Consider the following 27,076-nt stretch of genomic DNA (forward strand, 5'->3'; position numbering starts at 1 on the left):
CAACAAAGATCAGAAGAGACAAAGAAGGCCATTACATAATGGTAAAGGGATCAATTCAACAAGAAGAGCTAACTATCCTGAATATATATGCACCCAGTACAAGACCACTCAGATTCATAAAGCAATGAATCCGGGAGCTGGTTTTTTGAAAAGATCAACAAAATTGATAGACCACTAGCAAGACTAATAAAGAAGAAAAGAGAGAAAAATCAAATAGATGCAGTAAAAAATGATAAAGGGGATATTACTACCAATCCCACAGAGATACAAACTACCATCAGAGAATACTATAAACACCTCTATGCAAATAAACTAAAACATCTAGAAGAAACGGATATATTCCTGGACGCATACACCCTCCCAAGACTAAACCACGAAGAAGTTGAATCCTTGAATAGACCAATAACAGGCTCTGAAATTGAGGCAATAATTAAGAGCCTACCAACCAAAAAAAGTCCAGGACCAGATAGATTCACAGCTGAATTCTACCAGAGGTACAAAGAGGAGCTGGTACCATTCCTTCTGAAACTATTCCAATCAGTAGAAAAAGAGGGAATCCTCCTTAACTCATTTTATGAGGCCAGCATCATCCTGATACCAAAGCCTGGCAGAGACACAACAAAAAAAGAGAATTTTAGACCAATATCCCTGATGAATATTGATGCAAAAATCCTCAGTAAAATACTGGCAAACTGAATCCAGCAGCACATCAGAAAGCTTATCCACCACGATCAAGTTGGCTTCATCCCTAGGATGCAAGGCTGGTTCAACATATGCAAATCAGTAAACATAATCCATCATATAAACAGAACCAAAGACAAAAATCACATGATTATTTCAATAGATGCAGAAAAGGCCTTTGACAAATTCAACAGCCCTTCATGCTAAAAACTCTCAATAAACTACATATTGATGAGACGTATCTCAAAATAATAAGAACTATTTTTGACAAGCCCACAGCCAATATCATACTGAATGGGCAAAAACTGGAAGCATTCCCTTCAAAAACTGACACAAGACAGGGATGCCCTCTCTCACCACTCCTATCCAGCATAGTGTTAGAAGTTCTGGCCAGGGCAATCAGGCAGGAGAAAGAAATAAAGGGTATTCAATTAGGAAAAGAGGAAGTCATATTGTCCCTGTTTGCAGATGACATGATTGTATATTTAGAAAACCCCGTTGTCTCAGCCCCAAATCTCCTTAAGCTGATAAGCAACTTCAGCAAAGTCTCAGGAAACAAAATCAATGTGCAAAAATCACAAGCATTTTTATACACCGATAACAGAGAAACAGCCAAATCGTGAATGAACTCCTATTCACAGTTGCTTCAAAGAGAATAAAATACCTGGGATTCCAACTTACAAGGGATGTAAAAGACCTTTTCAAGGAGAACTACAAACCACTGCTTAATGAAATAAAAGAGTACACAAACAAATGGAAGAATATTCCATGCTCATAGATAGGAAGAATCAATATCGTGAAAATGGCCATACTGCCCTAGGTAATTTATAGATTCAATGCCATCCCATCAAGCTACCAGTGACTTTCTTCACAGAATTGGAAAAAACTACTTTAAAATTCATGTGGAAACAAAAAAGAGCCCACATTGCCAAGACAATCCTAAGCCAAAAGAACAAAGCTGGAGGCATCATGCTACCTGACTTCACACTATACTACAAGGGTACAGTAAGCAAAACAGCGTGGTACTGGTACCAAAACAGAGATTTAGACCAATGGAAGAGAATAGAGCCCTCAGAAATAATACCACACATCTAAAACCATCTGATCTTTGACAAACCTGACAAAAACGAGAAAAGGGGAAAGGATTCCCTATTTAATAAATGGTGCTGGGAAAACTGGCTAGTCATATGTAGAAAGCTGAAACTAGATCCCTTCCTTACGCCTTATACAAAAATTAATTCAAGATGGATTAAAGACTTAAATGTTAGACCTAAAACCATAAAAACTCTAGAAGAAAACCTAGCCAATACCGTTCAGGACATAGGCGTGGGCAAGGACTTCATGTCTAAAACACCAAAAGCAATGGCAACAAAAGCCAAAATTGAGAAATGAGATCTAATTAAAGAGCTTCTGCACAGCAAAAGAAACTACCATCAGAGTGAACAGGCAACCTACGGAATGGGAGAAAATTTTTGCAATCTACTCGTCTGACAAAGAGCTAGTATCCAGAATCTACAGAGAACTTAAGCAGATTGACAAGAAAATATCAAACTACCCCATCAAAATGTGGGAAAAGGATATGAACAGACACTTCTCAAAAGACGACATTCGTATAGCCAACAGACACATGAAAAAATGCTCTACATCACTGGCCATCAGAGAAATGCAAATCAAAACCACAATGAGATACCATCTCACACCAGTTAGAATGGCGAGCATTAAAGAGTCAGAAAACAACAGGTGCTGGAGAGGATGTGGAGAAATAGGAACACTTTTATACTGTTGGTGGGACTGTAAACTAGTTCAACCATTATGGAAAACAGTGTGGCGATTCCTCAAGGATCTAGAACTAGAAGTACCATGTGACCCAGCCATCCCATTACTGGGTATATACCCAAAGGATTATAAATCATGCTGCAATAAAGACACATGCACACGTATGTTTATTGTGGCACTGTTCACAATAGCAAAGACTTGGAATCAACCCAAATGTCCATCAGTGAGAGACTGGATTAAGAAAATGTGGCACATATACACCATGGAATACTTACTATGCAGCCATAAAAAAGGATGAGTTCACGTCCTTTGTAGGGACATGGATGAAGCTGGAAACCATCATTCTGAGCAAACTATTGCAAGGATAGAAAACCAAACACCACATGTTCTCACTCATAGGTGGGAATTGAACAATGAGAACACTTGGACACAGAGTGGGGAACACTACATACTGGGGCCTGTCGTGGGTTGGGGGTTTGGGGGAGGGATAGCATTAGGAGATATACCTAATGAAAATGATGAGTTAATGGGTACAGCACACCAACATGGCACATGTATACATATGTAACAAACCTGCATGTTGTGCACAGGTACCCTAGAACTTAAAGTATAATAAAAAATAAAACAAAATAATATAAAATAAAATAAAATAAAATGGGGGTGAAAGTACACAGCAAGGGTTAGTTCTCTTCTCCTGCCTAGGTGCAGGACCTAATCCCATGTTAGTAATGCATGAGAATGAAAGCAAGCATATTAAAAGAGAGGAACAAAAAAAAAAATGGGGGCGTAGATCATAGCAAAAGTAAGCCAAAGCCCTCCGCTGAAGTGGAACAAGAATGGGGAAGCATCCCGCTGTGGTGTCTTTGAGAAACCTCTGGCTTGCTTACCCCAGCCCCAGTCCTATTTCCCTTTAGGCTATGTTACTCTCTAATCAGCTATAGGTACAGGTCTATGCTACACCAAGAGCCACCTGCGCTGCTGCTCAGGCAGAAGGTGTGACCAGCACCCTAGGCTCCAGGTCAAGGCACCTGGAGGAGGGTGGATGGGGAGATGTCTGTGGCATGGATTGCTTATTTAGTGGATGTTGTGGCTACTTCCTCTGGGCCTTGTGAGCACATGTTTTCTCCTGGTGATCTTTTATTATATTTGGCCAGACGCACATAAATGTAAGAGTGCTGCCTCTGCACTCTCAGCCAAGTGGAAGTAGTATTCTTTGTTGTTCTTGGCGTAAACCTGACACTCTTTTCTTTCCTGTACAGTAATAAAAGGCAGTGCATATCTTGCAAAGTCTGTTCCCTAGAAATTGTAGCACACACTTGTTAAGCTGACACACCGTGGTAGACAGCATGGGGCTGTGGCTGGGAATCTCATGGGATTCTCTTTTCTCAGCTATCGAGTTGGACAGTGATATCTTTGGGGGATACTTTAACATTAATTGAGATAGTATTTATGATAGTACTTTGAAACTTTCAAAGCATCAGACAGATGTTACTTGGTACACGATGGTGCATGATGTTCAGAGACAGAGTATGTCTTGTCTCTAAAACCTTGAGCTAGTACTAGAGGAGATGGGACATACGTGGGTGTCTATGCAACATGGTTCAAAGTGATTATCTGCACATCTCTGATTTAAAGATGTGCAGAAAAGCGCTGTGGAAAGTCAGTGGGGAGGAAGCTTTGTGAAGTGGGTGATGCCTGAACAGCGCTTTGAAAGATGAGCCATTGAGGAAGGTGGTGTGTATGGGGCATTGACTTAACAAGCAGGTAATGGCGACAGGGCCTCCGGACAGAGAGGATCACGTCAGGCATAGATCTGAGTGCATATCAGGCCTGTACAAGCCACAGCCTTCATTGAGTTGGATTGGAGCGTTGATTTGGATTTGTAACCCAGACAGTGGGGAACCACTGAAAAATGTTGAGCCCCAGGAGTGGCAAGATAGAACTGAGCTCTAGGGTGCATAACTTGGCAACAATTTAAACAGGTAGAGAAGGGAGAGACTGGAAGCCCTTCTGACTCAGAGACTACGTGGAAAACACACGAAGATCTAATGTGTTTACCTCCCAATAGTATCTTGAAGAGTAAATGAGATAGAGGATATGGAAGTACATTTGAAAAAATGCATCCTGATGGTCCCTGTCCCAAGCTTCCTGGCCCCATGGCAGCAGCTGATCACCCTAACCTGCTGCCTTTAGGTGCCTTTAGGCAGCCCGGGTGAAGGTGTGGGCCCAGAGCCCAGCTGTGCCGGTCCCCTGTACCCTCCTGCTTTGTCCCCCTCTTCACTCCTGCTCTTTTCTCCCCATTTGTTGCCTGCCCCTCCCTGGCTGGCTCCTGACGTCCCTGACTTTGTTTCCCATTTCTGGCCTGGGAATACCCAATACCTAGGGATTGGTGTGTTCTTTTTCTAGGTATGCCCTTGACCCTTCCCAGGAAGCTCTCCCCTTCCCGGCCACTTGGAGGAACCACCTACTTAGACCACCCCCATTCCAACAAAGCCCTGGTCCCCAGGAGCTCCTCCAGGGTGGCCTTGCAGTGGTGACTGGCTTAGAGAGGAGTGCTGAGAGAAACTGGGAGTTGGATACAGATTTAAATGAATGCTGCTACCATTCACTAGCTTGGGAAGGGGATTACTGAACTACTTGGAGCTTTGGTTTACTCCAGGGGAAAAGGAAGATAATGATCTGTCTCTCCACTTGGTTGTGAGGCTTAAATGAGGTAATGATTTAAAGGGCTGGTTGGTGTCTAGTGAATATGAGTTGCCCACTGCCTTTTCTTCTGACTTTCCATTCCAGATGAAGACTTTTTATTAAGAGCGTCACATGTTTCTGCCCTCCTCTCTCTGTTATATTTTCCTTCTTCCTCTTTTGCAAAAGCTTTGGTATAAAAAGTATAGTTATGGCCGGGCACGGTGGCTCACGCCTGTAATCCCAGCACTTTGGGAGGCCGAGGCGGGCGGATCACAAGGTCAGGAGATAGAGACCATCCTGGCTAACACGGTGAAAACCCTGCCTCCACTAAAAATACAAACAATTAGTTGGGTGTGGTGGCGGGCGCCTATAGTCCCAGCTACTCGGGAGGCTGAGGCAGGAGAATGGTGTGAACCCGGGAGGCGGATCTTGCAGTGAGCTGGGATCGTGCCACTGCACTCTAGCCTGGGCAACAGAGCGAGACTCCATCTCAAAAAAAAAAAAAAAAAAAAAAAAAAAAAAGGGTAGTTATTTCTGCTCCAGGAGTTTCTACCGCTGCCTTGAGGGGGAGGTCCTCGAGATCCCAATATAGAACTTGAAGCACTCTTTCCTATAGAAAGAATGTTAATAAATGTTGGATACTTGCATTGTGAGGACTTTGCCTAAGGAACATTCTGGGCCAGGCAGGCTTTTGTGAAATCATAACAGCATTATTCATTTTCATGAGTAAGTACTCGGACAGATGTTCCCAAGCAAGCAGCTTATCAACAACCTTACCAGAAACCATCCGATTATAACCTGAGGACTGCCTATCCCCTCGGGTATTTGCTGTTGCCCTCACAAGCTTTGGTAGGTGGTTGGCTTAGGAAGCGTTTCACACTGATGCAGGAGCTGTGTGAGCTTAGCTCCAAGTCCTTTGCTGTCTGGACTACTCATTTTTTTTTTTTTTTTAATAAACTCTAAGAACTTAAGTGTAATGGGATAAGAGAGGCAGAAGGGACCTTGAGATATCTTACCTGTCCCCCACTCATATTTAAGCCATTCTTGAATGGCAAGAACTACCTCTTTATAGAACACTTGCTGATGTTTGTGACTTTTCATGATGATTTCCTGCAAAGGCTTTTGCTAAGAAGTCCTTTCTTGATGTCTGTGGCTGCACAAGTCCCTGATGGGGAAGAAGTGCTCATGGCCTTGCCACACACCACTCCTACCACAAGAATACACTCTCCTGACAACATCCCCACCACTTATGTCTTGTACCATGAGCATAAAGGCCACCCGCTCCCCAGGCAAAGATGAGTGTTGAGGCCTTTTATGTGCCAGGGATTAGGGAAGTCCAGCTTGGTATCTTTCCACTGTCCCTATCCCTGCTCCATAGGGTGGGAAGGGAGAATGGTAGGCACATCCCAGTCTTTAAGGCAATACGAGAATCCGCTTGTTACTTCATCTGGAAAATGTAACACTAATTCAGCAACTTCTGGGAACCAGACACCCTAGCAAGTGCTGCAGCAAGTTTTTTTTTTGTTTTTGTTTTTGTTTTTTTTTGTAGTCACCACAACAAATCTGTAATGTGGATACACTAGTAATGTCATTCTTATTTTAGAGATCCCAGGCTTTGGAAAGTTAGTGACTTACCAGCTGTGACTCACCCTGCTGAGAGTGGCAGAGTCAAATTTAAATATGACTCACGTCAGAGCCCAGTCACTGAGCACACTCCCAGGCTGTGTTGGATGTGGAAGAGAGTGTGCCTGTCATGGAGCCTTAGCTCTGACCCCTATGCCTGTGACACACACACCCTTGAATGTGCCAGGTGGGGACAGGGGATCAGGGCTGGGCCAGGCAAGGCTTAGCGCCAACACCTGTGCTACTACTGGTGGGAATGGGAGGACACGGCTCTGCCTGAGCCTTACAATCCTGTTGGTCAGTTTCCCTCCATGGCCTGTGTGTGTCAGGAGCACAAAGAGTCTTCCAAATGGTAGGTTTTACAGATGTGACAGTAGCATCTACAGAGAGATGTAGTCTTCAGTTTGCAGAGGAGAAAACCAAGTCCCAGAGTCCCTTCCCAGAAGAGCAAGTAAATGGCAGTAGCCCTGACAGGACCCAGGTCTTCCCATTCTCCATCTAGCGCCCATCTGCTGTTGGGAGGTTTGCGGTCTTGAGCATTTCCCTTCCTGATGTAAACAACTTGGGCTGCAGTTTAGGCCTGTTTCTTCTTTAGTGTTAGAGGAGGTAGAAAACCACTGATTTCCCATCCAGTGTTCCATTACCAAATGTTCCCTTCAGCTTTCTCTTCCTCAGGCTAATAGTTCTTTGCTTCTTTGTTCTAAAAGAACTTTTTTTAGTCCAATTTTCTGCATTCAGGTGCCTCACTGACCCTCCCACATAACCTTTCCTTTTTCTCAATCCTTACTCCAAACTAAACCACCTCTCTCCATGCTTGCCTCATGCATTTTAGGTCTGGTTCTTTTCCTGCTTCCTTTTTCTTTGTATGGTAGTTCTATTTCTTTTAAGAATTTTTCCCCAACTGAGGCCAAGCTGCCATCATGACCAGTGTTGGCCAAAACCACTCTGCGATCTTTTGTTTTAATAAGAACTTGGGTGTTTATTTTTAGTTCTGTCCTAATGTCTCCACCTCCTGTCCTGGTGCTCCCTAACTTAGACAAAACTAAAAAACTAAAAACATGTGACATGGGGACAAGGGTCCAGGTAGCTGTGTTTTCATTCATTGGAAACTATCTGTTTTGCTTCTCAGGTACACAGATAAGCTGTTTCTCTCCAAGTTCTTTCTCCTGGCGTCAGGCTGCCTTTGTGGATTCATATTGCTGGGCTGCTGTTCAGCAGAAGAACTCACTGCAGAGCGATTCTGGAAACCTCCCACTGTGGCTGCATAAGGTAAAGGGAGACATTTCCAAATAGAAACTGTTTGCTTTATAGATAAGGAAACTAAGTCCCAGGGAGACTGCCAAAGACCACACAGATATTGTAGCCAACCAGGGCTATATCGCGATGTAAAACTGTAGCACCTTATAGTCAAAAAGAACCTCTGAAATGACTTGGTGTAGGCACCGTCATTTAGCACAATGGGGCAACAGAAGTGTTCTTTGGGTTTTAGCTCTATAACAGCAGGCACCTTCTGGGTCTTGTCACCTTTATATCATAATGCTCAGCAGGATGTCTGACCTATAGTAGGTTCTTAGTACATTTTGAGTGGCAGAGCTAGGATTCATGCATAGCTTCTCAGCTAGTGCCTTTTATACCACACACAGGGTCTCTTGCAGAAAGTAAGGACTGACCTAGAGTTCAGTTGCTTCTAGGTGATATGTTACTGGAGCATCGAAAAGCCTAGTGATGAGGCCCTCTGGGGGTGTTGGCTGTATCACTGCTTTTGGAATGGATCCCTTTGCTTTTGATAGATCCAGATACTGCAGGGAAGGGGAGATTGCTACACAAGAGACACCAATGTCTGGGTTCCACTTCCCATAGAGAAGGGGTACAGTCAGGCGCTCTGTCGTCAGGGAAGTGGTGGTTTGTGCTTGCAGGTGGCAGGGGATGCGGTGAGGACTTTAGGCAGCAGTTGACAAATTTGTGCAGAAGAATGTTCTCTGAGTTATGAAGTGATTGCATTAGGTCTTCTCTGTGATTATGAAAGTAGGACTTTGTTTCAGCCTGTCATTAATTTCAACCACTGTTTCTTTTGTCCATTGTGAAAACAAATAGAATGTGTATCTTCTGGTATTCTTTTCTGCTGAAGAAAATACAGAATTTTAGCTTTCGAAAACCCAAAAGCCAAAGTTTGACTCTCTTCTGCTTTGACCTGCTGCCAGACACACCATCAGCATCCTTCCTCATAAAAGGAATGATTTAAGGGAGCTATGACTCAGGCTTGTTCTCCTTCTTGTTTGTTTACAGTTGACCCTTGAACAATATAGGGGTCAGGGGCACTGGCTCTCTGCAAAGTCACAAATTTGTCTGTAACATTTGACTCCCCCAAAACTTAACTACTGATAACCTACTGTTGACTGGAAGCCTTACTAATAACAGAAACAGTCAATTAACACATATTTAATATGTTATGTGTATTATATACTGTATTCTTACAATAAAGTAAGCTAGAGAAAAGAAAATGTTATTAAGAATATTATAAGGAAAAGAAAATATATTTATAGTTGGTGCAAAAGTAATCATGGGTTTTGCCATTAAAAGTAATTGCAAGGTGGGCGAGGCTGGCGGATCACCTGAAGTCAGGAGTTTGAGACCAGCCTGGACAACATGGTAAAACCCCGTCTCTACTAAAAATACAAAAGTTAGACAGGCATGGCTGGGCACGGTGGCTCATGCCTGTAATCCCAGCACTTTGGGAGACTGAGGCGAGCAGATCACTTGAGGTCAGGAGTTCAAGACCAGCCTGGCCAACATGGTGAAACCCCGTCTCTACTAAAAATACAAAAATTAGCTGGGCATGGTAGCAGGCGCCTATAATCCCAGCTACTCAGGAGGCTGAGGCAGGAGAATCGCTTGAGCCCGGGAAGTGGAAGTTGCAGTGAGCCTACATCGTGCCATTGCACTCCAGCCTGAGCAACAAGAGTGAAACTCCATCTCAAAAAAAAAAAAAAAGCCAGGTATGGTGGTGCATGCCTATAGTCCCAGTTACTCAGAAGGCTGAGGCAGGAGAATCACTTGAATGCGGGAGGTGGAGGTTGAAGAGAGAAGAGATCATACCACTATCACTCCAGCATGGGAGACAGAGTGAGACTCCAAAAAATAATAGTAATTAAATAAATATATAAAAGGAATAGCAAAACCCACAATTACTTTTTCTCCAACCTAATATTAAGTGGAAGTAGAACATCATAAAGGTCTTCATCCTCATTGTCTTTATGTTGAGTAGCTGAGGAGGAAGAGGAAGAGGAGAGGTTGTTCATGCTGTATCAGGAGTGGTAGAGGCAGAAGAGAAGCCCCATAAAAGTGGGCCCATGTAGTTCAAATTCATGTTGTTCAAGTGCCAACTTTATCGCTTGCCATTTTGCATAGTGGTACCCTATAGTGACTCTTTTCTTCATTTAGGTCGGGCTTTTCTCTTTATTTTTCAGCCATAGGTGGGTTCTTGTCAGCTTTGCATGGTTTAGTAGCCAAGGCAACATGTAATAGGACTTGCAGTGTGAATGGCCACAGTTCTAAAGTTTAACAGCTTGCTTTGTAAATCCAAATTTTTACTGTAGTTTCAGTTTGTTTGTTATAGTGTTCTCATGAAAATGGAGAGTTTTAGTGAGTCACTGGGCTGGCTTTGATGGATCCACAGGAGAATTGTCTAATGTAAGAGTTGGCAGGCGTGTTAGTAATTATTTTAGAGCAAGAATAAACTAACAGATATTTTATCCAGATGCCTTTTACATTGAAGGGTAAGGGAACTTTGAGGGATCTAGCCTAAAGGTCATAGGACCAGTTGCTTGACTAACACACCAGAGCTCAGATCTTCAGACTTCTAGCCCGTTGCTCTTCTAGTCAAGGAAGGGGAAATCTGGAAACAGTATGGGTAGCCAAATCTTAAGTTACGTGGTATTGATGAGAGGTTAAGAAGCCCTCTTTCTGGCAGTGGAGGACTGCTTGTTTGAATGGAGGTTCATCTGAGTTTCTCAGCAGAGCTCTTGCCAGATTCACAAGGCTGGGGACCGAAATTGAAGTCAGGACCTGCCATGTTGGAAGGACCCTTATTAGCACTCCTTGGCATTTGCTTGGGACTCTGAAAGGCTGTTCTTTGAGAATAAGGGGCAATCCAGAATTAATCTAGCTCCCATAGGGACTAGAGTCCTGATTTAAATCATTGCAATAGCAGTTGAATGACAGAGATCAGGGATTGCCAGTGTGTGGTCTACTTGCCTGCCAGAAGTAAAAATAAATCCTTTCTGGAGGATTTTCTGGGTGTAATTATCATCCATCTTCTTTTTTTTTTTTTTTTTTAATTGTTTTTCTCTTCTTTTTTTTTGAGATAGGGTCTCACTTTGTCACCCCGGCCGGAGTGCAGTGGCACAAACATGGCTCACTGCAGTCTCAACCTTCTGGTTGTAAGGCGATTCTTCTGCCGCAGCCCCCCAAGTAGCTGGGACTACAAACATGCACCACCACACCTGGCTAATTTTTGTATTTTTTGTAGAAATGGTCTCAAACTCCTGAGCTCAAGAGATCCACTCATCTTGGCCTTCTAGAGTGTTGGCATTACAGGCGTGAGTCACCACACCTGGCTTATTGTTATTTTTAATTTTTATGGTTGCATAATAGTTGTATATTGTGGAATACATGTGATATTTTGATATAAGCATACAATGTATAATGAGCAATTCGGGGTAATTGGGATACCCATCACCTTAAACATTTATCATTTCTTTGTGTTAGCAACATTCTGATTCCATTCATATAGTTCTTTTGAAATGTACAGTAAATTATGAACTATAGTCAGCTTGCTATCTAAACCTAGATCTTATTCCTTTTATCTAACTGTGTACTTACACCCATTAACCATTCTCCCTTTCCACTACCCTTCCCAGCCTCTGGTAACCTTCACTGTATTCTTTATGAGATCAGTTTTTTTAAGCTCTCATGTAAGTGTGAACATGAAGTACTTATCTGTGCCTGGCTTATTTCACTTAACATGACATTGTCCAGATCCATCCATGTTGCTGAATTTAATAGGATTTCATGTTTTTTTAACAGCTAAATAATATTCCATTGTGTATATGTACCACATTTTCTTTATTCATTCATTGGATGATGGACACTTAGGTCAATTTTCATATCTTTGCTATTGTGAATAGCTCTGCAATAAACATGGGGGTAAAAATAACTTTGATATTCTATTTCCTTTCTTTTGGATATATACCCAGCAGTGGGATTACTGTATCATATAGTAGCTCTGTTTTAAGTTTTTTGAGGAACCTCCATATCGTTTTCCATAGTGGCTATACTAGTTTACATTCCTACCAAGAGTATAGAATGTCCCCCTTTCTACACATCCCTCACCAGCATTCATTGTTTTTTGTCTTTTTGATAAAAGCCATTTTACCTGGAGTGAGGTGATATCTCATTGTGATTTTGATTTGCATTTCCCTGATCAATGATGTTGACCATTTTTTTCATATACCTGTTTGCCATTTGAATGTCATCTTCTGAAAAATGTCTATTCAGATTTTTTGCCCATTTTTAAGGTTTTTTTTTTTCTTGATACTGAGTTGTTTGAGTTTCTTATATATTCTGGTTATTAATCCCTTGTCAGATGGATAGTTGGCAAATATTTTCTCCCATTCTGTGGATTGTCTCATCATGTTAATTGTTTCCTTTGCTGCATAGAAGCTTTTTAGCTTGAAGTGATCCTTCTTGTCCATTTTTGCTGTAGTTGCTTGTGTTTCTGAGGTCTTACGCAAGAAATTGCTTATCCAGACTCACGTCCTGGAGTGTTTCTCCAGTGTTTTCTTCTAGTAGTTTCATGGTTTTAGGTCTTGTATTTAAGTCTTTAATCTATTTTGGTTAGATTTTTGTATATGAGAAGCAGGGATCTGAGTTCAGTCTTCTGCGTATGGATACTCAGTTTTCCTAGCACCATTTATTGAAGAGACGTTCATTTCTGTATTGTATCTTTTTGGCACCTTTGTTAAAATGAATTGACTATAAATGAGTAGATTTATATCTGGGTTCTCTATTCTGTTTCCTTGGTCTGTGTGTCTGTTTTTATGCCAGTGCTATGCTATTTTGGTTGCTATGGCTTTGTGGTATAACTTGATATTGTGATGCCCCAACCTTGTTCTTTTTGCTCAGAATTGCTCAGACTACTGTGGGTCTTTTGTATTTCCATATACATTTTAGGATTGTTTTTTCTATTTCTATGAAGAATGTCATTGATATCTTGATACATTTTGCATTGAATCAGTAACTTGCTTTGGGTAGTGTGAACATTTTAACAATATTAATCCTTCCAATTCATGAACATGGAATATCTTTTAATTCATTTATGTCCTCTTCAATTTCTTTGATTAGTGTTTTATAGTTTTTATTGTAGAGATCTTTCACTTCTCTGTTGAGGTTTATTCCTAGGTATTTTATTTATAGCTCTTGTTAATGAACTTACTTTCTTAGTTTCTTTTTCAGATTGTTTGCTATTGGCATATAGAAATGCTTGTGATTTTTGTATGTTGGTTTTGTATCCTGAAACTTCAGTGATTCATTTATCAGTTCTAATAGTTTATTGGTGAAGTCTAGATTTCTCTCTATATAAGATCATATTATCAGCAAGCAAGGATAATTTGATTTCTTCCTTTCCAATTTGGATGCCCTTTCTTTCTCTTGTTGAATTACTGTGACTAGGATTTCCACTACTGTGTTGAATAAAAGTGTTAGAAGCGGGCATCCTTGTCTTCTTCCATATCTTAGAGGAAACGATTTCAGTTTTTCCCCATTCTTTGTGACACCAGCTGTGTTATAAATGGTCTTTATTATATTGAGGTATGTTCCTTCTGTACTCAGTTTGTTGAGGGTTTTTATCATCAGGAAATATTGACTGTTACTGAATCCTTTTTTGGCATCTATGGAAATGATCAAGTGGTTTTTGACCTTCATTCTGTTGATGTGATATATCAAATGTATTGATTTGCATATGTTGAACTATCCTTGCATCCCTGAGATAAATCCCACTTGGTTGTGATGAATGATCTTTTTAATGTATTACTGAATCAGTTTGCTGAATCATTTTATTGAGGATTTTTATATCTATGTTCATCAGAGGTATTGGCTTATAATTTTCTTGTGTCTTTGTCTGATTTTGGTATCATGGTAAGACTGGCTTTATAAAATTATTCCCTCCTCAAAGGACAGTTTGGAATTATTCCCTCCTCAGTTTTTTTGAATACTTTTAGTAGGATTGGTATTAGTTCTTTTTTAAAAGTTTGGTAGAATTTAGCAGTGAAGCCATCAGGTCCTGGGCTTTTCTTTGATGGGAGACTTATTATTACTTATTATTACTGCCTCTCCCTTGTTACTTGCTATTGGCCTTTCCAGTTTTGTATTTCTTCATGGTCCAATCTTGGTAGGTTGTATGTGTCTAGAAATTTTTTTTTTCTTTTTTTTTTTAGGTTTTGCAATTTATTGGCATATAGTTGCTCATAATAGTCTTTAGTGATCCTTTGAATTTCTGTAGTATGAATGATAATGTCTCCTTTTTTGTCTCTAATTTTATTTGGTCTTTCTCTTTTTTTAGTCTGTCTAAAGGTTTGTTGATTTTGTTTATCTTTTCAAAAAACCAACTTAAATTTTATTGATTTTTGTATTTTTTTTAAGTTTCAATTTTATTTATTTCTGCTCTTTAATAGTCTACTGAATTTGGGTTTGGTTTGCTCTTGCTTTTCTAGTTCTTTAAGATCTATCATTAGGCTGTTTTGAAGTCTTTCTACTTTTTTGATGTAGGTAGGTGTTTATTGCTTTAAACATCCCTGTTGGTACTACTTTTGCTATATCCAGTAGGTTTTGGTATGTTGTGTTCTCATTTTCATTTGTTTCAAGACACTTTTAAACTTATTCTTAATCTCTTCATTGACCCAGTGGTCATTCAGGAGCATATTAATTTCCATGTGTTTGTGTAGTTTCCAGAGTTTCTTTTGTCATTGATTTCTGACCTTGTGGTCAGAAAAGATACTTTCATGATTTCAATTATTTTGAATTATTTGAGACTTGTTTTGTGGCCTAACATATGGTTTATCTGTGAGAATGTTTCATTTACTAAAGAGCAGAATGTTCTACAGCTATTGGATGAAATGTTCTGTAAATGTCTGTTGGGTCTATTTGGCCTACAGTGTAGCTTGAGCCTGATATTTCTTTATTTTCTGTCTAGATGATCTGCTCAATACTGGAAGTTGGGTGTGAAGTTCCCAACTATTATTGTATTGGGGTTTATCCCTCTTTAGCTCTAATAATATTTTCTTTATATATCTGAGTACTCAGCATTGGGTGCTTATATATTTACAGTTGTTATACCCTCTTACTGAATTGATCCCATTATCATTATATAATGACTTACTTTTTATCTTTTTACAGTTTCTGTCTTGAGATTTATTTTATCTGATATATGTATAGCTATTCCTGTTCTTTTTTGGTTTCTGTTTGCTTGGAATATGTTTTTCAGCCCTTCATTTTCAGCCCATATGTGTCTTTATGGGTGAAGTGAGTTTCTTGTCAGCAGCATATGGTTGGGTTTTTAATCCAGTGAGCCATTCTTTCTCTTGATTGATGAATTTAGGCCGGGCGCGGTGGCTCAAACCTGTAATCCCAGCACTTTGGGAGGCCGAGACGGGCGGATCACGAGGTCAGCAGATCGAGACCATCCTGGCTAACACGGTGAAACCCCGTCTCTACTAAAAAAATACAAAAAACTAGCTGGGCGAGGTGGCGGGCGCCTGTAGTCCCAGCTACTCAGGAGGCTGAGGCAGGAGAATGGCGTGAACCCGGGAGGCGGAGCTTGCAGTGAGCTGAGATCCGGCCACTGCACTCCAGCCCGGGCGACAGAGCGAGACTCCGTCTCAAAAAAAAAAAAAAAGGGATTAGTTCATTTACATTCAATGTTATTATTGATAGGTAAGGACTTACTACTGCAATTTTCTGGTTGTTTTGTTAGTTTCTCCTTTTTTCCTTTTTCTCTGTCTTCCCTTGTGTATAAGTGATTTTTTGGTAGTATGTTTTAATTTCTTGCTTTTTATTTTTTGTGTATCTATCATAGGCTTTTACGTTGTTTGCCATGAGGCTGCACACGAGGCTGTGATTGGAATTAAGTTATCTTCAAATTAAAATAATTGGTTATGCGGTTGGGCGTGGTGGCTCACGCCTGTAATCCCAGCATTTTGCGAAGCCGAGACGGGCAGATCACCTGAGGTCGGGAATTCAAGACTAGCCTGACCAACATGGAGAAACCTTGTCCCTACTAAAAATACAAAATTAGCTGAGCATGGTGGTGCATGCCTGTAATCCCAGCTACTTGGGAGGCTGAGGCAGAAGAATCCCTTGAACTTACCAGGAGGCAGAGGTTGCAGTGAGCTGAGATCGCACCATTGCACTCCAGCCTGGGCAACAAGAGTGAAACTCCATTTCAAATAATATAATAATAACTACTATTATTATTATTGTTGGTTATGTTATTAACCATTTATTTTAAACTGAAGATAATTTAGTTCCAATTACAATGAAAATTAAAAAACAAGCAAAGAGAAAACTAAAAAATTCTGTACTTTAACTTCATCCCCCCCTCACTTTCAACTTCTTGTCACTTTATATCTTTTTATATTGTCTATCTCCTAACAAATTGTTGTAATTACGATTATTTTTGACAGGTTTACTTTAGATTCTTCATTTTAAGGTATGGGTGGTTTACATACCACAATTACAGTGTTAGAGTATTCTGTATTTGTCTGCGTACTTACTTTTACCAGTGAGTCTGTAATTTTAGATGATTTCTTGTTGCTCATTAGCATCCTTTTCTTTCAGACTGAAGAACTCCCTTTACCACGTCTTGTAAGACAGGTCTAGTGTTGATGAAATACCTCAGCTTTTGTTTGTCTGGGAAAGTCTTTATTTCACCTTTATGTTTGAAGGATAACTTTGCTGGTCATGGTATTCTAGGTTGGAAGCTTTTTTTCCTTTAGTGCTTTGAATATGTCATCCCACTCCCTCCTGGTCTGTAAGGTTTCCACTGAAAAGTCTGCTGCCAGATGTCTTGAAACTCTTTTATATGTAATTTGTATCTTTTCACCTGGTGTTTTTGGGCTCCTTTCTTTGTCCTTCACCTTTGAGAGTTGGATTATTATATTCCTTGAGGTAGTCTTATTTGGGTTGAGTCTTCTTTGTGTCCTTTAACCTTCTTGTACCTACATATTATATCAGGCATCTGCCTGGTGCTTTATTTTACTGTGACTGAGCCTGATATCTAAGTTGCAAGACAGTATCCTCTGTACTCTTTCCTGTCCTTTCACCAAGTTGAAAGATCTCTCCCCAAGCTGCACTGCTTAAAGTTGGGAGAGGAGTGATGCAGGTGTTCCCCTGGCTGGTACAGTTAGTGTCGTATTGGGTCGTATCCCAAGCCCACTGTTTCTAAGACCAGTGCAGCACCAGGGCTTGTCCAAGGCCTACAGTTACTGTGTTCTGATTGGCACTCAGATTTACTTGGTGCCCTAGGTCACTTTAGTCAATTGGTGGTGAAGCCAGCAGGAGTCACGTTTCTCCCACTGGGGCAGAAGATTCCCCTCTGGTCCAGGCTGGTCTAAATGCTTCCTTTGTGGGACCTGGCAGAAGTCTGCCTGGTGTTGTGTGTGGCTATGACAAGGTAGCACTGAGTTCCAATGCAAAGTCCCATACTCACTTTGCTCTCCCTCCTTCAAGCACACAGATTCTTTCTCCAGACTGTACTGCCTGGTTTTAGGGGAGGGGTAGTGTAAGCAATGCAAGACCGTCCTTCCTACTCTCTTCAATGCCACTTACCATGTTATGTTAAAACCAGGTACAGTGATTGCTCATCTGATTTTTTGGTTCTTAGGAAGGTACTTTCTTGCATGGATACTTTATATCTTTTTATATTGTCTATCTCCTAACAGGGGGGTCAATCATTGGAGGGTTCAATTCAGCCATCTTGCTCTGCCTCCTCTTATGTGCTCTCAAATTCTTGCCCAGGTTTTTCATATATGATATTCAGCACTCACTAGGAAATAACTAGGTGAACAAGAAAACCAAGAGAAAAATCAGAAATGGAAACAAACCTGTTGGAGATTCAGATAGTAGATTGATCAACCATGCATTTTAACTAGTCATTAATAATATATTCAAAGAATTATGATTATATGGAGATTTTTACAGAGAACTGACTGCAAATTGCACCAAAAGAATCAAATAGAAATTCTTGAGCTGAAAACATTTAGTCACCGTTGATTTCAGCTAACGTTGATTGATATGCTAGAATGTATGTGCAGTGGCAGAGAGCCACAGATGACATGGTCCCTTCATCAGGGAGCTCGTTGTTTAGTGGGAAAATAACCATGGAAGAAGGCAGCGAAAGGGAATAATCAGCTAAATGGTGAAAGTAGAGTGTTTCAGACAGCAGTGAACTCTGTTAAATGCTGCTGCAGAGAAGCCAATGCAGTCTGGGAGAAATAAAACTTACTGGATTTAATGAAAACATTGGGGATCCAGCAGGAATGATTTTAGTGGAGAAGTGGGAGGCAGATGGCTGTGGTGAAGAGTGAATGGGAGGTGAGGAAATGAAGATGATTAGAGCAGTTTCTTCACAATTTTTTTTCCTTTTCATAAATTCTCTCTTCCTGATAACCAGAAGAGAGAGGAACAAGCTGGATGACAACTGGAAGGAAAATGCAGGCCCAACAAGCACAAAAAAAGCACTGCCTGGGAGGGTGGGAAGCACTTTCTGGGAGAGGCATGGCCTGCTGGGGAGCAGTGGGCCCTTGATTAACTATGCAGGGTAGGTTAGGTTACAGGGGACTTTGAACACTAACCAGATGGATGGGCTAAATGCTGGGGACAGCGGGAGCCATTGCAGGTACCTGAGCAGGATGAACTTAGTGATTCCAAGAGTTAAGCCTCAGTGATGGTGTGCAGAAGGGAATAGAGGCAGGGAGAGCCACTTGGTAAGCACAGAGTGAGGGTTCTAATTAGGGAACAGAAAGGAAAAGAAGCAGTTATGTCCAAGAGGGCAAAGAGCAAACAAAAAGCAATACTCTGTGTCTTATTGCTGATTAAAAGATCATGCAAAAGGATAGTCAAAAGTGACGTCAAGGGCCTAGACCAAGGGTCAGCAAACTTTTCTGCAGAGGGCCAGATCATAAAGTTTTTTGTCATTGCAGATCACATGGTCACTGTCGCAGCTACTCAGTTCTGCAGAGTAGACATGATCGCTTGTGGCCAGATTTGGCTCAGAGGCAGCAGTTTGCTGATCCTTGGTCTAGAGTGACAGCAGTTGAGGTCTAGAGTGACAGCAGAGGAGGTGGGAAGTGCATCTTTTCTAAGGCTTGGGGCATCTTTTCTAAGATATGGAAGTAACAAGATGTGCTGATTGGACGTGGGAAGATGAGAGAAAGATCAGGATGAAGGACATGACCAAGGTTTCAGGCACTGGATGGAATGACACCTTCATGACACTTGAAGAAGCAGATTTTGGAGGAAAATCAGAGTTCTACTTGAACATGTTGAATCAGATGCTCCATGGTCCAGAGGATGTGTCAGGTGGGCAGTGAGATATGGTATCTGGAGATTGCAGGCTAGAGTACAGCTATAGATATGGCAGATTGTCAGAAAATAGATAGTATTTAAAGCTATAGGAGTGGATGGGGTTTCTTAGGGAGTGATTATATGTAGATAGGGGCAAGGTCTGAGGGCTGCTCCAACATGGAGAGAGGGTGGGGTAGGACCAGTCAACAGAGGAGACACAGAGAGGTGGGGTGATGAGCAAAGTGTCAACAGTGTGCTGTATGCTTGAAACGCAGGGTATCTTGTAAAGAAAGATGGTGTCAATGTAATAACTTATGTCAAATGTTGCCAAGAGGGTGAGTAAGGTGAGGACTGAGACTTAAGTTAACTCTACATTTGGGTGGTGTCATGGGTTGAATTGTGTCCCCCAAAAGATATGTTGAAGTTTTAACCCAGTGTGCCCTAAACTGTGACACCTTATTTGGAAATACAATTATTGCAGATGTAATTAGTTAAGATGGGGTCCTGCTGCAGTAGGGTGGGCCTTTAACCCAGTATGACTGCTGTCCTCATAAGAAGAGGGGAAGTTGGACACAGACGTGCTCAGAGGGAAGACAGCATGAAGACACCAGGGAGAAAACAGCTGCATACCCACAGGGGACTGGATTGGAGTTACGCTGCCAAGCCAAGGAATGCTGGGGCGCCTGGAAGCTGGAAGAGTCTGAGAAGATCCTTCCCTGGAGACTTGGGAGGGAGGGAGCATGGTCCCGCTAGCGCCTTGGTTTTGAACTCCTCACCTCTAAAACCATGAAAGAACAAATTTCTGTGGTTTTAAGCCATCCAATTTGTGGGATTTGGTTGGTAATGCTGGGAGTTAGAGAGCAATGAAGTTTCAGCCTAATTGGAGAAATAAAACCTATACCAGATACGAATATTAGCGTGTGGCTTTCTTAGGCCAGATTCAGTAATCGCATCTGCTTTATTTCTACGTTGATCTCTGTTTCAAGTTTTTCTTTTTCTTTTTTGATAAAATATATATAACATAAAATTTACCTCTTTGTAGGTATATAGCCCAGTGGCATTAAGTACATTTACATTGTTGCAAAACCATCGCCATTATCCATCTCCTGAATTTTTCATCTTCGCAAACTGAGACTTGCACCTATTAAACAGTAATTTTCCATTTCCCCGTCCCTGCAGCCCCTGGCAACCTCCATTCTGTTTTCTGTCTCTCTGCATTTGCCTATTCTAGATACCTTATATAAGTGAAACCATACAATATTTGACCTTTTGTGTCTGGCTTATCTCAAGAAAATGTTTTCAGAGTTTGTTCATGTGGTAGCATATATCAAAATCCCCTTCCTTTTTAAGACTGAATAACATCCCATTGTAAGTTTGTACAGGATTTTGTTTATCCATTCGTCAGCGGACACTTGGTTGCTTGCACTTCTTGCCTATTGTGACTATTGCTGCTGAGAACACCTGTTTGACTCCTGGCTTTGCTTCTTTTGGATACATACCCCAAAGTGGAATTTCTGGATTCTCTTTCAAGGATAAAAAGGCTTTCTTGTGGCTTCTCCACACTGAGCAGACTCGGGACTGTTAAACTGTTAGGGTCCTCTCATTCAGACTCCGAGGGCCAGAGTGGTCAGTGCCTTTTCCAAGGTCCCACAGCCAGATGGCAGGTGAGCCTACAGCCTCCTTCAAATTTCAGGCATGTTTCCCATGTAGAAAGGTCCAGTTCTAACTTCTGTGGCTTCAGAACTCTGGACTGTAGCCTGTAGATGATGGTCACCTGCTGATGAGCTGCAGTTCAATACAAGGAGAGTCTTTCTGGCAGAAGAGCTGTCCAGCAGGGGAGCCCACTGTTGACCCAGGAGGTCCTTAGTTCACTGTGCTCGTGGACTTGCGTAGTTTCTTCCCATGCCTGTATTCCTTACCTTGCTACTGTTTCTTCATAGACAACTCAGTTCCTTAGCTATTTTGGATACTGGCTATGCCTTCCTCATGCCCTCCTCATTGCTGTCACCTTCTCCCAGTTACCCCTCATTCATTCACAACTCAGTCATGCTCATCCTCCTTCACCACTCCAGGGTGACTTCTGTGTCCTCCTGGATGGCACATCTAGCCTCAGTCTCTGTCTCATCTGGAGGAACTTTTACATCCTTTCCATTTCCATCATGAGTTCCTGTGGCCACCTCATTCTGAGCTTGCTGTCACTTGAAACTAACTTCAGACATCCCACTCCCTATCTCTACCTACTGCCCTCCAAGGCCTTACCCAACCACTTTCAAATAAAATGAAAGCTTCACATGAAAATATCTTGCCATAATTCTGCTTAATTAGTTCTTTATCTCTTCAGACTGTAAGCTTTATGCAGGCAGAGACCATGACCATGTCTTGTTTATCCCTGTACCCCTGAGACAATGCGTAGTCCATAGTGGGTGCTTGAAGAGTATATGTGGAAGGGAGGAGGGCAGTGAGGTAGCTGTGTGTCCTGTTCAGAACCAGATTTGGTTCTCCAGGAACATCCTGACAAAGGATGGGAGATTAGAGGCACAGGTTTTATTCAGCACTTCTCAATTTAATTCTGATGCTGAAGTTAGGAGAGTTCAGTTCCTCCAAAGAAGTTATTTAGTGTAATGTTTAAGTCAGCACTGGTATGACACTGGTATGATCAATGGTGTCATTTCTCCCTAACTGACTTTGATTTCTTCCTGTCTTCCTCCTCCCTTTCTCTCTCACTCCGTGCACTACTGATGGCCTCTAAGGAGAGACTGTGAGGCCTTTGCTGGAGATGCAGGTACAGTCAGGGGGGCCGGTAGGTGGTGCTCTAAGACTGCTTGAAAACTGGCTTTTTTTTTTTTTCTTTTGAGTGTTCTGTTCCCTTTGTTCAAGTTTAGAATGTAGGAGGCAACTATTAGTAAGATTTCTCTCTGAAACAGAAAGTCAGTTTTTAACTGAAAAAAAAAACAATAAGAAAAACAAGAACAAAATTAAGAGAGTGGGCAAATCTTTATTTCTCTTAAGTAGACTCATAGAAACTTGGTTGGAGGAATCCTCTGAGGCTTCCGGACCAGAGGCTTCCAAACCTTAGCATTGCCAGAGTGGCCTTGTGAAAATTCAGGATCCCGAGGCCATCCAGGCCATTAGGTTGGAGCTTCTGTGGTTAAGGTCAGGAATGTGGTTTTTATTGGCATCCCAGGGGATTCCGATGTGAGCCCGTCCTGCCGTACAATGTGGGGGTGGGCACCACCCATGTAGACCATTTCTCAAATTCTCTGTGCATGCAGATCACCTGCAGATTTTGTTGAACTTCAGGCTCTGATTCATCAGGTCTGATGGGGACCTGCAATTCGGCATTTATAACAGACTCCCAGGTGATAACTGAGGTTCGTGGTCTATGGACCACACCACTCTTTGAGAAGCAAGAACGCAGAGCCAGGGTTGGCAAACTACGGCACACATGCTTGAGCCAAATCAGTCCATACCTGTTTTTGTAAATAAAATTTTATTGGAACACAACTGTGCCCCATTTGCTCACACATTATCTGTGGCTGCTTTTGCACCGTAATGGCAGAGCTGAGCAGCTGTAACAGAGACCATGTGGCTCTCAAACCTCTAATATTTATTCTCTGGCACTTTACAAGAAGACTCTTTGGACCCTTGATCTAGAATACTCATGCTCTCCCAGATAATCACAAACTGCCTTGAAAGGGAGCTCCTTGCCTCATAGGACAATTCATTGCATTTCATAGATCGTGGGAAGGCTGTTCCTTGTCACTTGGTTCTGCTTATCTTGGTAGGCATCTTTTCCTCCTTCTGTGAACAGATACTTTGCTCACTATCTTCTCCAGGGCTCTCTCCATGATGGATTCCCTCCAGCTGCACTTCAGAATGTCACCCAGTGCAAACCACAGCACCTGGGGTGCAGAATAGAAGCCATGCCATCTGCATTTTCTGCCTTCTGTAAGCTTCTCAGGGAGTGCACATTAGCTTTTTGGGGTAACCATTCACTCATGACTCCCACTGTCTAGGATTGTCTGTAAGTGCAACATTACCTGAACAGCATATAGTCAGAACAGACATCCTTCATGCATCTTTTTACTCCACTTCCCCAGTGCAGGACATTCTTGGTTCACCTACTTCCTACTTTCTGACCACTTCTTCCAAGATTCTCTTTTTGCCCTACCCTTAAATGTTATAGGGTCTCAGGCCTGTCCATGGTCTTCTCCTTCTGCCCATTCTTCTTGGATTATCTTAACCATACAGTTGGCTTTGACCACATATGTGCTACCAAATCCTGAATTGTACAGCTAGATTATTTTTCTTTACTTTCAGTTATCTACTACACACCAGGGCGTTTTGACTGCAGGTATCTCATGTTCAAAATTTCTCATCTTCTCAGGTCTGCCTCCCACCTCACTCCCGTGTGCTCTGAGTCTGGGACTCTTCATTTATTTCACCTGATGGTTCCAACCCCCACAGCCTTGCATGAGCTACACACCCGGTGTGATCCTCAGTTCTTCTCCTTTTCCACCCCCTCTTCTGTGTGGACACTGAAGTGTCTTCCCCATCTGTTGCTGTCAGATCTGTCTTCTCTTTCAGCCTCTCTGCCACAGTGACCTCCTGCCTGGTCTCTCTCCTTCCCGTGTGTTTCTTCTTTGCCTCTGGAATATATTTGATTATACCCTCTACCAGTGGTACCCCATTGTGTATGGTGTGGGAATTTGTGGCCTTCTTAATTCAGTCTCTGCTTACTCTTTTTGTGAGTTTCCTACATCTGCTGTAACAAATTACCACAACAGAAATGTATTTCCTCCTAGTTTTGGAGACCAGAACAATCAAGGTGTTGCCAGAGTTGACTCGACTCCTTTTGGTGCATCCGAGGAGAATCTGTGATGTGCTTTCTTCTAGTTCCTGATGGCTGCTGGCAGTCCTGTGTTCCTAGGATGGTAGATGCATCACTCCAGTCTCTACCTCTGTTATCACAGGGCTTCTTTCTGTTTGTCTCTGTGTCTTCATTTGGCCTCCTGATAAGGATACAAGTCATTGGACCCGGGCCCACCCTAATTTATCATGACCTTATCTTAATTTAACTAATTATATTTGCAAAGACCTATTTCCAAACAGTATCACGCTCTGAGGTTCCCGGTGGTCATGAATTAGGGGTAGGGGGCAGTATTCAACCTGGCACACCCTTCTGGCCTCTGTTCTGGCCACTTCCTCACTCACAGGCTTGCTCATTTTCCCTGGTGCTCTGGATGAGTGAGAATTCAACAGACAAGCAAGGAGGAAAGGATTCCAAGCAGAGGAAGGAGGATTCCAAAGGGCCACAGAGGTGACATTTGTGCTGAGTCTTAACAGAAGGCTTTGTTTTATTTTATTGCCTCACTGTACTTTAAGACATATTTCAGGTGTTACCTCTTTTATGAAGCTTCCCTGACCACCTTCCCGGGGACTTTTCTGTTGCCTCAGTACTTAGTACCTACATGTTTTGATGATTTAATGACCAGCTTGTGTTCCCACCTGTCCTGTGTGATCTTGGGGTAGACTCTGCGCCTAGTCTGCGGGGGCCATGCATCCAGCCCCCTGCCTGGCACATAGCAGGTCCCCAGAAGATGTTTTCGAGTGAATTTACCCATCTGCACTGAATCTCGTAAGATGAGGTTACATGCATTTTGGAGGAGGAGTTGTTCAGTCTGAACTGGATGGTTCTTTGCCATCAATGAGGTAGAGAGGATTTGAATACGGAGGGAAGTTGTACTGGCTCACTCTCTAAGTTCCTTCTATCTGGAGGTTTCTGTTGTTCTAACTATCACCTCTTCCAGAAACAGCACACATTTTTAAGGCAGATAGACTGAAAATTGTAGTTGGACAGCTGCTTGTTTCCACAAGGATTTGAGAAGTTTCCCTATTCTTGGAAGAGCTCAATACTCACTCGAGCATCACGCAAAATAGTGCCGTCATGGCTTCAAGAGATGCTGAACATCCCAGGCCTAATGTGGAGTTGACACAGCTTAGGAACAAAGCTGTTTCCATCTGCAGATGCACCCTCAAAGTCCTGCAGCTTTTCCATATTTCTTACTTGGTCAAAAGGATTTCAAAGACTAATTTTATGGTTTTTTTGGATTCCTATTTCCTGTTTTACTACATTTTTATAGACTCACTGGAAGTTGCCTTTTTATTTTTGGTGGGAAAAAATAAATAAAAAGAGGTTTAAGTGTGGAGAAAACCAAGATATGGGGCATTAAGTGACGTTACTATAGTGGTGATCAAGGTACAAGGATTTAGGGAAATTTATACCCAATATGTAATTTGTTTTTCTAATTACAATGAGCTGTGCTGAGCTATTTATTGTACCACTTATTGTACCAAATTATTGTGCCACTTGGGCATGTTTAAAAATGCCACAGACTGTAAATAGTCACTTTTTAATTCAAGGGAACAGTTTGAGGTGAAATGTCATTATTCAAATAGCTTTGAAACAAAAGTGACTTATATTGATGTTTCACAAGCCCATTTTAGAAACAGTTTTCTCCCTGTGGTTTCCAGATACAATGGCTGGCTTTCATGGTTATAGAAGCAGCAGAAATTCTGTGTCATACAGTTATGTTTTTAAACTAATGGGCACCCTTCCGATTGGGCATGAATTAAATGAACATTCCTTCTCCCCACAGCCAGCTATGAATTATGCAGACAGAATTCAGCTAATCACAACCTGCTGTGTGTGTCATTGTGTAGCAGCCCTTTGCAAGTTGGGTTAATACTTTTGAAACACCTCATCCCATGCCAGAATGCCAAAGTAAAGCAGCTGTCTTGGTAAGAGGGCTTTGCAAAGTTTGGGGGCCGTTTTGTGCTTATTTCTCTCTTGCGTCCGGGCCAGAGATTCCTTATGTGGGTCTGTGATAGTGACAGGAGGCCTGCAAACTAGGATAGGAAAATATATGACAGCTTTATTTTTTATTCACTTCCAACTAAAATTTAGCTTAAAAAAGTTTTTATGTAGGCAACAATCCATAGTGATATTAGCAGTACCTGTGAGTTTGTCACCCACAGAAAATCACAGATATCCTGGAATATCGTTTACTCTTCACAACTTCAAAGTGTCAATAGCTGTTAGATCGTCTGCTAGATCCTATTTTAAGTATGAATAAAGAAGTGGATTCAAAATATTAGTGTTTTGATAACTGCATATCAATATTCTATTTCCTTTGTGAACCTATATATATTATTTTATGCACTTAAAAACAAGGAAAGATTGAAGAACTGTCACAAAACCAAGGAGTCTAGGGAGACATGGCAATTTAAATGCAGTGGGTACCCTGGATTCGATCTTGGAACAGGAAGAGGACAATAGTGGAAAAACAACCAGTGTACTTTACAAATAGAAGTCTGAAGTTTAGTTTCTGATAATGGCATGTGCCAATGTTGGCTTCTTAGTCTTGACAAATGTATCACAGAAATATGAGTCATTAGCAATGGGGGAAACTGAGTGAGGGGCTTATGAGAATGCCCTGTACATCTGAAATTACAGTGAGGGTCATGTTGTGGGGTCTGCCGTCCACTCCCGGAAATGTTTGTGGGGGAGGGTTTCATGTCAACTTAAGGCCATCATGGCCTCTTCCGTTACAGCTCTGAGAAATGGTGGAGATAGACCCATCCAAAAGTAAGGAGAAGTTTTCCAGAGGAGTAAAGTACTTGAGAGTGTGTT

The 27,076-nt window shown here is 41.7% G+C and overlaps 1 protein-coding gene across 1 annotated transcript in view; it reads left to right on the top strand.

Annotated features, from left to right (window-relative positions):
- PANX1 (pannexin 1) overlaps positions 1 to 27,076 on the top strand; it is a 60,455-nt gene that overhangs the window by 25,001 nt on the left and 8,378 nt on the right. The window contains exon 2 of the mRNA XM_010354845.2: positions 7,895 to 8,034. Within this exon, the coding sequence (XP_010353147.2) occupies positions 7,895 to 8,034 (140 nt within the window). The remainder of the gene's footprint in view (positions 1 to 7,894; positions 8,035 to 27,076) is intronic.

Source organism: Rhinopithecus roxellana, chromosome 15 (assembly GCF_007565055.1).
Source record: "Rhinopithecus roxellana isolate Shanxi Qingling chromosome 15, ASM756505v1, whole genome shotgun sequence".
In the NCBI taxonomy this organism is placed as follows: Eukaryota; Metazoa; Chordata; class Mammalia; order Primates; family Cercopithecidae; genus Rhinopithecus; species Rhinopithecus roxellana.